Raw genomic sequence first — 13,777 nt, forward strand, 5'->3', positions numbered from 1 at the left:
ATCCAACACTGCTCATTCCTTTCATTCTGAAGCAGCTGTAGTGGGACAACCAAGAATGTATTAGGCCATTCCAAGTTGTAAAGTGGCCTCTCTTTAAATATAGAAGGCTTTTTCCTGACATGGAAGGCATCATCACCAGTAAGAAATCCTATAGTCCTGGCCACATTCCCATTTATGAAGGTCACGGTATTACTTAACTAATAATGTAAACGTGTACACTAAATGATCTGAAGAGTTTATTCTAACAGCACCTAAATAGGAAGTGAGAAGGCCCAAAGCAAAACCACTTACCTTATTTGGAGCATTTGAAAAGTTTTGAAAAACTTGTAATTGTTCATGAATGAATAAACAAGAAAAGCAATAATGTGGAACCTATAAAAGAGCATATACACCACAAAACGATAAAGTCACAGTCCTCTAGAGGTAGAAAATGAACTTATATTTAGAAAATATGTTCTAAATATAAAAGTATTAACACAAAAAATTATAGATTGCATCTGTGTTAATTCTTAAAAGTTTCAAGTGAGCATGGAGTTAGTGAACTAAGACATGAAACAAAGATAAAACAAGAAACTAGAATGAAAAGATTACTGGCTGAGAGGCAGGAATGCAAAAGAAACATAATGATACATAATGATGTGATAAAGAAAAGTTATAAGAAAATAAACTTGGCATTTGCAGAATATAAAGTTGCATTAGAGGCAACAAAGAGCAAAATAATCATTGCAGAAGATTAAATTAATAACGTGAAGATCTAGCTAGATAGACCCTAATAGAATATAGAGGAAATGGATAAGATAAAAATTTTTAAATTAAAAGTATGTTGAATAAAAGTAGGACAAAAATTTAAAAAGAAAATAAAAGTAGGACATTTTACAAATTGAATGGATAGCATTCCAACAGAACAGAACAGTTATGATTAATAGAACAGAAGCAATCAAAAATATGATTCAGGATAACTTGTTGAAGAAAAACCTGAATCTGAAATTAAAAGAGCCCATTTTGTTTTGCCAAGGTTAACAAAGATGCCAACACCTAAATATATCCTGGTAAGTATTTGGAATTTCCAGCATAAGAAAATAAAATCCACAAGCATTCGGCATCTTTGCATCTTATAACCTAACATGAAGCTTGTCCTATAAAGAAAAAAATCCAAAATTGGAGACTAGATAACTTAAAAATCTTTTGGGGGCAGAAATTATTGAAGATCATGGTACCTTAACATGCTGAATAAACTGTAACAAGTGTCCCTTTAAATGAATACCTGAATTTGCTGTTTAAGTGGATGCTGATTTAATTAGGATTAAAATAAATTCTCAAAGTACAAAAACAGCGATGTGGTAAATGAAAACCAGAGCTGTAAGGGGGAACATACTTCAGCTGCACTGAGGACATTTTTAGACCTTGGTGGAGCTTTTGTTTAAAATGGCCTCACAGAGATGGAAGGCAGGTTGTTTAATGTCTGCAGTTTAGAGTTTCTTAGCCCCCAGTGTAAAGCCAGAATCCTACAAGGATCATAACCTCAGTGAAAGCATAGATTAGAAAATAAAACTGCTCCACTGACAAAAGGAGAAAATAAGGAAGCTTGCATTTCTCAGCTTGGGTTCCTGGGAGCAGGGGAGGGATGTGTGCTCATGTATAGGATGCCTCTCCTGAGAATATTTAATCAACTGCCTCCTCTCAAGTAGGTTTCAGGTTTTAATCTGTATTAATTGTATGGTTTAGGAACCATCAATAAAATACATTATCAGAATAGTTGCAGGCCCATAACTTATACTCTACAGGCGGAAGCTAATACAAACCCTATACTGGGACACATCCTCAAACCAAGACCTACAGGTTTCTTGCAGTTAAAGCCCCACTGAAGTTTGTGTTCACAATATAAAAGCAAAATAGATGCACACATACACTTACACACATACTGAAAATAATACTGAGATACAACAGGATTAGAATCTGACAATAATGTCAGTAGACATAGTAAGATCATCGCATATGACTACTATATTTAGTGACATAAAAATAAATATAAGAGGAAAAAAATGTATATAATTTTAACAGAGACTTAGAATATACAAAATAAAATTGACCTATGTAGGAGAAATTTCATAGATATAGAGAATTCTAACCCAGTAATTGAAGAATACACAGGAATATGTATAACGCTTGTAAAATTAATTATATGACTAAACATACTCAACAAATTTCAAAGACTTGATATACAGGCTACAGTATATCAAGTATAATTACTTAATTATCACAAGGCAATTAAGCTCAATCAATAATAAAAGGCATAAACAATCACACAAATGTATATATTTGGGAATTTAAAAAATTTAACTCACCAAAGAATTAACTCATAAATTTAAAGTCTGTGTATCAGAACTTGTGGGGTGCAGCAAAAGTGAAGATAGAATTAAATTTCTAAGTGCTAAAATTAGGAAAAAGAAAGACATTTATGATGTAAGAAAACAAGTAAAAAACACTGCATGGTTACTCAAGAAGAAAGAAACTAATAAAGACATGAGCAAAGATGAATGGGTGGAATGGAAACATTCAAAGAACAAAAATTTCAATATTGTATGAAATTTTCCAGAGCATTGCAAAAGAGAAAATATTCTTAAATTCATTTATTGATTCTAGGATAGTTTTACAAGTCAAGTATGGGAAAAGAAAATTAGTTAGATACATTTTCTCTGAAGTTAGGAATAAGAAAAGGATGCCCACTGCCATTGTTTCTGTAATCATTGCACTTTTAGTTATAACCTGAGCAGTAAAAGAAGAAAAATGTGGAGAGAACCAAATTGTCATTGTTCATGTGTGATTTGTGATTGTTTACATAGAAGAATCAAGTTAATCTCTCAATGGGATTTCAGAATTGATGAGAGAGTCTGGCAAGATTGTCAACAGATCGAGACCATCCTGGTCAACATGGTGAAACCCCGTCTCTACTAAAAATTACAAAAAATTAGCTGGGCACGGTGGCGCGTGCCTGTAGTCCCAGCTACTCGGGAGGCTGAGGCAGGAGAATTGCCTGAACCCAGGGGGCGGAGGTTGCAGTGAGCCGAGATTGCGCCATTGCACTCCAGCCTGGGTAACAAGAGCGAAACTCCGTCTCAAAAAAAAATAAAAATAAAAATAAATTTAAAAAAAAAATCAACATGTAAACATCAACCATGTTTACATGTTGATTTTTTTAATATCTGACAATCTTGACATCAGCAACAAAAAAAAGTTATTTTTAAAAATCTCTCTTTACAATAGCAACCAAAGTGCTAAAAACCTAGGTATAAATCTAATAAAAGTGTAATAATAAGACCTTTAAGGGAAAAAGTATAAAATTCTACCAAAGATTATTTACCTAATCTTTAACAATAAGATATAATTTTTATATTCATTAGATTAGCAAAATATGGAAAGTCTGACATTAACAAATTTTGTTGAGGATATGAAGCATCAAGGATATGGTGGGAAAATAAATTGATGCTACCATTTATTGAGCCATTTGTTACTGTGGAAGTTGATACTATGCATTCCTTATCATCTAGGAATCTATTCTTAGCTCTATATTGTCTGGAAAGAAGATAAAATATTTGAATTCAGGCCTCTCTGGAAAATCCTTGACATATGATTGTAGTAGATATAATATACCTACAAGAAAAAGCATTACTGAACAATTAAGGAAATGATGTATATTTCAAGGAGCATTTCAAAGATTGTCTGGGTCATTAGTTTTAGGACTATAAATTTACTTTGAGTTTTCATTACAAAATTATATAGGAAATATCACCAGTCAAACATGGCATGGATGACCTGGAAAATACACAGCATCCCCAGATGGAAGGCATGTGATTAGTTGTGAATGAATACACTGTGTGAATTCATAGTATATCCATATATCCATGTAGATGTTAGTAATATAAGTTAATGTATTTCTTTCTAGAATGATTATGTAAATATATGTCTCATTAAAAGTGTTCCTATTTTTCCATATAAAACTATAATAAAAATTTTGTTTTTCACAGTTTTGTGACTCAGTCAATTATGCTGATCACTTGTAACTAAGACTTGATGAAAAATTAACAAGTAATAGAGAGAGTAAAGAAGAGTAAAATAAATATTGCAATAAGAAATATAACTTTCATTGCCTATTAAACTTCCAAATACTCATTTATATGTGACTTTAGTCTTTGTAGAAAGACTAATTAATCATCTTAGAAATCAAAAGTAGGCATAGTCCAATCCAATAAACTGCACAATTACAACTGAAGTGTTAAAGCTGTTTTTTATACCCACTATCGTTTTCAATGTTATGGTGAATTTAGTTTGAATCAATATGTTTAAATTTGATGAGGCAAGTAAAATGCCCCATCAGCAAAGTAAATAATTATTCTTCCATTTCAAAGGATATAAGATGATAATTTATTAAAATATTTCCCGAGAAGAATTTTGGTTGGTTAAAAAATGATATCCGAAGAATTTCTTTTAATCCATATATAAAACGTTTTTGGCATGTATGTTCAAGTTTTTTTTTATTCTATTTCTATGTGCAGTACAGTATTGAACATGTATGAATGGGTAACTTCTTATAGGTATGTTATTTTATATGTTATTTAATCTCTGTTTATTCTCTTTGATCAAGCACGCAAGTCATCAGATGCATCTGGTAGGAAAACGTTTTTTTTTTTAACGGAACAATTCTGTTACTTTAATTATTGTAAGCTAAATTTTTGTGAGATATTTTTGTGGCAATTAGAATATTTTGTATTGTTTTTACAGTTCTGTTTACTGAAAATATTTTTAGTGAATGTGGGGAGGGGGAGAGTATTTTTAGAAATACCAAGTAGAGCTCTAAAGAGGTAGATTTTTTAAATAGGTATGGAAGAAGACAGATTAATGTGTTCCCCCAGATGTACACTTTCCAGAGATTTTGGCAAGATTTTGGAAGAGACTGTTTTCTTCTGTTATTTAATGATAGAACTTGGTATTTTCATAGGTAACTTCCCTTAGTTTCCATTCTGTTTTGTTCTTTCTGGCATACACTAAATAATTCTTAATGGAATAATGCTTTTATTAAGGTAAATGAGGGAGATGGAAATAAAGACAAAGACAGTAGAAGGAACATAAATTATTATCTTTTCAGCAACAAATTTTTCAACTGTTACTACAAAATTGACTGTTAAACCCATACCATATTATTGTTTATGGTTCCTAATATTTTATCTTTTTCTAATGGAAAATTTTATAATAGCCTTGTTCCTTATTCCCTACAAAAATAGCCATCAGGGTTTAACTTACTTGAAACCTCTAATCCTCATCATCCCTCATTATTTTATCTGGATCCCCGCTCCCTTAGCAAAAGATCTTGCCTCTATTTCCCAGAAGAAATAGAATCTAACAACTGTGAACTAACTCAGTTTACTCATCTTTTTACCCATCCATCGAAAAGTATTCCTATGCCAAAAAATACCTCGATGATTCAGCACCTGCTTGCCTGGGCACTTCATCTCCTGCTGATGTTTTACATGTACCCAGTGCTGTGGTTATTAAAGTCAGTTGCTATTTCCTAGATAAACCATGCTCTTCTTCCATCCCATGTATGTAAGATCACCTCAACCTAGAAGGTCTTTTTCCCCAACTTTATCTGCCAGAGGAATTATTTATCTTTCAAGATTCAGCACAAATGCTGTGTCCTCTATTATGCCTTACCTTACTGTCCAAGAATTTCCCTCTCCCAGCTCTCACAGCACCTTATAATTGCCTTTTGTTGTTGCCTTTGTCCCATTCCATTATGATGATTCATGTAAGCTTCTAATTTCCTTAACAGTGGTGATACATTTATTCTTTGTAGTATTCAGAGTCTGGCTCAGAATCTGACACCACTAAATGGTGCTCAATAAATATTGTTGAAAAGATTGTTAAATCAGCACTGAGGAAGTAGAATGACTGAAAAATACTAGTCTTTCCAAAGGGAAGAAACCAGGTTTTTTAATTCATAGTGTCTTTCCTGCAGTAGATTTTGACTGAATAACATAACTTCAGAGATGGTATTGCAATAGTTACAGGATATGTATTTCAATATTTACTTCTTTATATTATTATGAGGACTATTGTTATAAGAACTTAAAAGTTTTTGTTAGTTTCTCTTTTAAGGAAAATAAGAAGGGTATTGATTTTGGCACTAAAGAGCAGTTACTGATTTTACTTCTTTACCGTTTAAGATAACTTATTTGCATAATGCAGTCAAATAATTGAATTTCTACATTAACATTTTATTTCTGTATATAGTATTCTGAAAAAAATGTATATTGGTGACTTCATGCTAATATGTTATTTTTATTCATATAATTTAATCATTGTCTAATTTATTTTTTGGACACAAGCTTGCTCCTCTTCAGAAATATCTGGTAGGCAATTACTTTTTAATAAAACAAATATTACCTTTAAAATTATTTATTTATTGTTTGCAAGTTTTTACTTTCCTTATAAAGTTATATTTTTATTAAGTATATCAAGTTGATAAAATATTTTCATTGATGAAGGACATGGTTTGTTTAGTTTTGTTGGGTTTTACCTATATATATGATTTATATTGCGATTTCTTGTGTGATACTTTAGAAAGAATAACTATAGCATCATGAAACAGTAGAAGTTGTACAAGCTAGTATAGGAAAGATTAATATATATCACTGAAATTAGATTACCCAAGTTAATGAGTAGTTTTTGAAAATACATTTATACTGTTGTAAACTTTGCATGAAACAGTGAATATTTTAACTGTGTATTTACCCTGGAATTTTTTATTCTGTTTTTTTCTATTGTTGGTTTGTTCCTTTTCTATTTTTCTTACATAAATTGAATAAAAGTTAGAGCTGTGTAAAAGAAGACGGTGAAATTTGTCTTACTAAAAAGAAACTGGAGAACTCAACATTTAGAGTTGTAATCTGTTTATGAATCTTAAAGTAGATTTATAAACTCTAGTATACAAAATATGAATGATACTCTTTCAAGACTTGGATAATGGTATACTATAACAACATACTCTTTTTATCATAAGCAGTAACCTAGTTTATCTTACACAGCACCCAAACATATTTAATAAATACATTTGTTAAATGTTAATAGTGAAACATTCTTGTCATAGTAGAATTATCTAAATTATATGGGATGAAGTTATGCTGTGCCCTAATTTTCAGGTCAGTTTTCCAATGTTTAAAATAAACTTTGACATCTGATTTTTAAACTATGTTCTAGGTATAAATACATTAAACATTTGAGCTGAGAATAAGAGCTAAGTTTTGCTTTTATATACTTGTAAAAATGGATAAAAATTGTCTCTTTTTTTTCATCTCATGAATGTGGGTGAGTCTTTGAAAAAAAATATTTGATGAACATATAGATTCCTTTGGTATGCTCATTTCCTGTAGAATGCAATGCAATAGACTCTTTAAATGATACAAACAGAAAAAATATATATTTGAAAAATGTATACTTCTGGGAATAAATTATTTTTTGTATGTGTCCTCTTTTTCGTAGTACCTAGTTTTCTCAGATACTGACCAATACAGAATAAAATGTATTGCAGAAAAATCCTTTGAAGTACTTTTTTCCTGTGAAGAGTTATTAATCACTGTTAGATGCTTTGGATTTAGGTACCTATCATCACACAACAAGGAAGTATTAGAGCTAATATTGTAACTCAGATGTGCCAAGCTCCAAAACCATCATAATGGTTTAAGTGGTTAAATGTAGATACGGCTTATATATTAGAACACAATAAGTAAAGCGAAAAATTGAGAACTTGAAAGCATATGCTTTTAGGGAATTCTGGGTTGAACGTGAAGCAGTATTTGAATCTGACTGTCTCTCTCACATCTTATTTTATTATCTGCAAATGCTTTATTTCAGTTGATAGAAATTTTTTAAATAGCTAGATAAGAGAAAGGCATTTAGAAGTTACATGCACGAATATCTAAATGTAATAAGATTCAAAGCAAATACATGTGGTTCTAGATTGCCTATTATTTTAGGGTTACACATAATCCAGTATATTGTGAAATATTTATTTTTGGTAGATTTTTTTAAAAAGGTATATATTTTTGTTAACTTATATTTTTACAAAGAATTAACTATGTTCATCTTTGCATCTACATACTACACATATAAACTAGAAATTTCATGTGTAGATTTTTTATGACAAAAAAATGTTTCAAGAACAGGTTTTCCTCGTGGAACTACTAACAACATCATACTTAGTGCCCATCCTTTAATGTACTCTTAAAGGAAATTCCTTTATATGTTGATGGAATTTATAAAATTTAATATATTTGATTAATACCCATTTCTGATAATTGTGACATAAGATCTTTATGAAAACTTTTATTTACTTTCTTTAGTATTTGACAATAAACTTGGGAATATTGATGAGTACAGATAATATTTTAAAGAATTTCTTGCATGTTCTATTAGTGAATAAAGTTAAATAATACCTGAAATTTTTCTTTTAGCTTATCACCAAGGAGGGAAAAGGAATTTTTTTTAACTTACCTTCTTTGACAAATACTGCCAGTCCATCCTTTGATCAGTTACTTTTTACTTAACTCCAGATCCACTTAGCATAAGGTGACAGGAAAAGCTGAAACAGGATTTTTTTTAACCTTCCCTGACTCTCTTCTTTGTCTCTCAATTATTTATACTCATGTAGGCATCTGGAGAGTTTATACTGCAACTTGATGTGCAAGTTCTAGAAATAAAGATAACTAAAAATATTTTTGACAAGAAACAAGAGATATATTTTGGGAATCACAAGTTTTTTTTAAATGTCACAGTGCATGTTGCAATAAATTATGTTTTTAATTTAATTTATAGCCATCATGTCCAAGTGAATGCCATGTACAGATATGTCTGCTCCATGAGAAAAAATAAAATCTTACCTATGAAACCACTCTTTTTCAGTTGTAACTAGTACATTAATTTTTAGAAGTAAGAATGACTCGAACCATCCTTAATTCCAAGAAAACAACAATTTGGCCTGCACAGTGGCTCACCCCTGTAATCCTAGCACTTTGGGAGGCTGAGGCAGAAGGATCACTTGAGGACAAAATTTCAAGACAAGCCTGGGTGACACAGTGAGATCCTATCTCTATAAAAAATAAGAAAATTAGCCAGATACGGTGGTGCACATCTGCAGTTCCAGCTACTTAGGAGGCTCAGGCAGGAGGATTGCTTGAGCCTAGTAGTCTGAGGCTCTAATGGACTATGATCATGCCATTGCACTCCAGCCTGAGTGACGGAGCTAGACTCAGTCTTAAAAAGAAGTAATAAAAAGAAAAGAGAAAATGTAAGAATTTGCCTCCTTAACCCACCCCTCAAGAAGAATTAGATTATATTTGGATGATTAGGTGAAATTCTTTGATTCGTTGTTTTAGTACATGAGATTTTCCTACAATGGGAAAGTTCTAAGTTTAAAAATTCTTTTTCTCAATTTCTCTAAAAGAAGCATTCTGAGAGTATTTTACAAGAAAACACAAAGAATAGTTTATACAACGTAGTAAAATAATGTCTTCAGAGATTCAGACTCCTGTTACTTAAAAACTAATGTCTGCTTTTGGTGCCTGTCATCATCATTTTGAAATCTCAAAACATTTAAAATGCCAAAAGCCGTTTTGGTTAGTAACAGTGTTTTGCCAAAAGTATGACATTGGTATGACATTTATAAAGAAGGAAAAATAAAATATACTTTAGAATAGGTAACTATCTCACTTTAATACCACTGTATCATTGGGAACATTAAAGAATTTGTGAGCCCTTTGCTAGTATAGTCAGGTTTTATTCTTTTACCCAAAGATATGAACAACAATACATTTCGTCAGTGTTTTTTTATCTCTTTGGAATATTTTCCCTATTTATTTTTAAACATCTGATGTTGTTTTCTAAAATAGCTTTTGAAAATGGGGAAACTTTTAACTATTTCATTTAATTTACAAATTAAAAACTTCAAACCATAACTCTATAAAATAATATGTATATTTGATATCCCCATTATTAATCAATATATAAAACTTGGTTTTGAATTGCTTTAGTGTACATTTTAAATTGGGTATTCAGACATTTAGTTTATGCTGCAAATTTAGAATGAGATTGTTAAACTGGATTTTTGTATTGGTGATGTTTTGTTCTGTTTTTATGTCTTTGTTGGTGTCCTTTATGTGTTAGTCTGTGCTTTTATTTTTTCCCTTTACCCTTATTAAAAAAAAAAAAAAAAATCTAATAAATAACGTAAATCCTTACACCTGAAAACAGCTCTTTATAAAAATCAGTTATTTTTGAAATTCCACAAATGTTAATGTTCTCCAGATGTTTTCAGTTCTTGTATCTAAAGGCTCTGTTAGTATCACTGATGTCTTTTTACAATCCCTATTTTGTCCTAGATTAATTTCTGAGTTTCTTACGTTACTTTCTGGTATGTTTTCAGTAATAGAATTTTTGTTATGACATTTGAAATTATCAAAGTGGTTTCCTTATAGAACAATGTTAGAGATTCTTAGAGATTTGAGAAAGTTCTTAGAGATACTAAATAGCTCTCTGATGTATCATGGTGATAAATATACATTTTAATCACAATAGATGACATGATTGTTTTCTTAAGCAAGAAAACATATAATATAAATATTCTAAGACATAATTAAATATTCTTACAAGGCAAATTTGTTTTTATATGTATATTTTCAGTGAAAGAGTTTCTAGCCAAAGCCAAAGAAGACTTTTTGAAAAAATGGGAGAATCCAACTCCGGTAAGGAATATTTAGATTTTTCTACAATTTAAAGGTCTTGTGTTAATAAAATAATGATTCTTGCCTAAGAAATGTATTACTTCAGAAATTTTAATTTTCATGTGGTCTTAGTAAACAGAAGCCTAAAATGGGAATTTTGCTAGTTATACTTTGATGTATTAATTAATAATCTTGATGTATCTAAATTGTAGAAGGAGCTAATTTCCAGTATAATACCTAATTATAAATTTTGATACTAATTCCAATTGCTATAAAATTTTAATATTTTCTAATATATTAATTTTGAATTATGCCTTTAATAGCATACTTAATATTTTTATTAAATACAAAAATAAGAGTTCTTTTGTACAGTTTAAAATTCTCAATCAGAGAGAATTTGGTTATCACCAACATTCCTGGTACACAGGCATCTTTTTTATCATTTTGATGGGGTATGTCCTAGATAATTTAAGTATTTTTAGATCTTAACTGGGATCTAAAAACTATATATAAGAAGAGCCATCTATACTTTATAAAAATAATCTTTTTAGAGTTATAAATAATGAATAAATTGTATTAGTAAATTAAATTTTAAAGTCTTTTCTTTCTAGCTCAAAGGTTTATATTTCAAGTATTTTCTCACTAAAGAATTCTAAGTAAATGTTATTTAAAGATGCCATTACTACCAAGATTTAGAGTATGACCTATAAGTTAAAACATAGTCACAATTATATTAAACATTGTGATTACAAAATGTAGACATTGTGTAACATGAAACAATAAGTAAGGAAGATAACATTTTTATAATACAAAGAAAAGCAATGAAAAAACCATAAAGAGCAAAAAGCATTTCTGTTGCCTATTAATAAAATTTGTTTTAATTATTTAGTTGGGAGTATGGTAAGATTTTAATCCATCTATGTTGATAAAACCTAAAATTAAAGATTAATTAAATTAATTCTATCAGAATTATGAGTTTTTGCATTGCTAAAAAAATCTCATAATTAAAAATTACTTTAAATTTTAAATTGTGAAATCAAAATATGATGAAAACAAGTTATAAGTAAAACAGAATTGCTTGCTCTCCATTATGATCCAACAGGAAGCTAAAATGGGTCTCAAAAGGCAACATTTGATTTGCAATACAGATACAGTCCAACTACAGTGAACTCCAATACCTATTCAGATTCCTCACTGGATGAAGAATCATATTGCATCACATTTTTCTCAAGCTAAACACTGCATACTGGGCCTTCAAAATATTTTTCCAATATTTTCATGGAGTTCTTTGCATTGAAAACCTATTAAACAAATGGGTCAGCAATTACTACTTGTTGCTGTTTAACACATAAATTGTTCTAATAATTTTTATTTTGTTGTGGCAGGAACAAATTTAATAGATTGATGCCTCCAATTATTTGCTTCTTTTTAGTAGTCAAAGCCAAACAAAGATGTTTCCTTATAACAAAACATCTATTCAAGAAAAGAAGAGCCTGATTATTGTTCTGGGATTCTGGCTTTGGTTCTTTGTAGGAGGAGGAACGCTTCTTTCCTTATTGTTACTGTTTTAGATAATACTGTGTTATTATAACATACAGAGAGAAAGCCAGTAGGCTCTCTCATGCTGCTATTATATAGTTCTACAAGCTTATATAAGACAGAAATGAAGCAAGACAGATTTCTTCATAGGTAACTTTAGTGAAAGGGCTCTGATTCCTTAGTTTATCTATTCATTACAGTTATTTGCAAGTGCATTAAGTCTGTATGGCTTCTATGACTGCCAGTATGCCTCTAGTCAGTTTGTAATTATTAAAATATGAAAATGATTTATTAGAAGTTCAGTACTAAGATTAAAATTTCAATACTAGGAGTGCATACTGGCATGCAATCTTTAATATTTCAGCTGAGGCTGAAATATTTAATATCTCTCCTCAGATATTAAATCCTTTCTTGTTCAAAGGGAAAAACAGAACCAATAACGTGGAATCTCAATAGCCTTTTGTATTGCTTTTAAATGGGTAGTTATAAATTGAATCATCCATTATGATTATGTATTATTAAAGCATTTCTAATTCTCATAGTGTTTTTATGAGAAGTTTTAATTTTATTTATATATTTATATGCAGAGTAATGCTGGACTTGAAGATTTTGAAAGGAAAAAAACCCTTGGAACAGGTTCATTTGGAAGAGTCATGTTGGTAAAACACAAAGCCACTGAACAGTATTATGCCATGAAGATCTTAGATAAGCAGAAGGTTAGTATATTTGTTGTTATTTACCTTTAGGGTAAACTTTAGTTTTATCAGCAAGACTATTAAACAGATTCAGTATAATGATTTACCATTGACACCTTGAAATAATTTTATTATTACATTTAATTTTTATCCTTATTTATTGTAACTATATGATACATAGTTAATATACAGCCAGCCCTTCGATATCCATGGGTTCTACATCCATGGATTTAACCAATCACAGATTGGAGATATTTGGGGAAAAAAATTACATCTATACCTAACGTACAGACTTCTTTTTCTTATTATTCCTTAAACAATACAGTATAACAACTGTATACATAGCATTTACAACATATTAGGTATTATACTTAATACCTAATATTAGGTATTTAAATGATTTAAAGTATATGGAAAATGTGTATAAGTTTTATGCAAAGCCTCTGTCATTTTTTTTTTTTTTTTTCTTTTGAGACGGATTTTCACTCTTGTTACCCAGGCTGGAGTGCAATGGTGTGATCTCGGCTCACCTCAACCTCCGCCTCCTGGGTTCAGGCAATTCTCCTGCCTCAGCCTCCTGAGTAGCTGGGATTACAGACACGTGCCACCATGCCCAGCTAATTTTTTTGTATTCTTAGTAGAGACGGGGTTTCACTATGTTGACCAGGATGGTCTCGATCTCTCGACCTCGTGATCCACCCGCCTAGGCCTCCCAAAGTGCTGGGATTACAGGCGTGAGCCACCGCGCCCAGCCTGCCTCTGTCATTTTAT

At 30.6% G+C, this 13,777-nt stretch overlaps 1 protein-coding gene across 7 annotated transcripts in view; it reads left to right on the forward strand.

The window, feature by feature from the left end:
- PRKACB (protein kinase cAMP-activated catalytic subunit beta) overlaps positions 1–13,777 on the forward strand; it is a 162,498-nt gene that overhangs the window by 94,510 nt on the left and 54,211 nt on the right. For 4 of the 7 annotated variants that reach the window (XM_009001575.4, XM_002751009.5, XM_002751011.4 and 1 more), the window contains exons 2-3: positions 10,732–10,793; positions 12,899–13,027. In XM_009001575.4, the coding sequence (XP_008999823.1) occupies positions 10,732–10,793; positions 12,899–13,027 (191 nt within the window). Of the gene's footprint in view, positions 1–4,642; positions 4,667–6,383; positions 6,408–10,731; positions 10,794–12,898; positions 13,028–13,777 lie in introns of all 7 variants that reach the window. The other 3 variants (XM_035252004.3, XM_009001573.5, XM_009001574.5) reach the window with 1 other exon arrangement.

This window comes from Callithrix jacchus, chromosome 7, assembly GCF_049354715.1.
Source record: "Callithrix jacchus isolate 240 chromosome 7, calJac240_pri, whole genome shotgun sequence".
Classification (NCBI taxonomy): domain Eukaryota; kingdom Metazoa; phylum Chordata; class Mammalia; order Primates; family Cebidae; genus Callithrix; species Callithrix jacchus.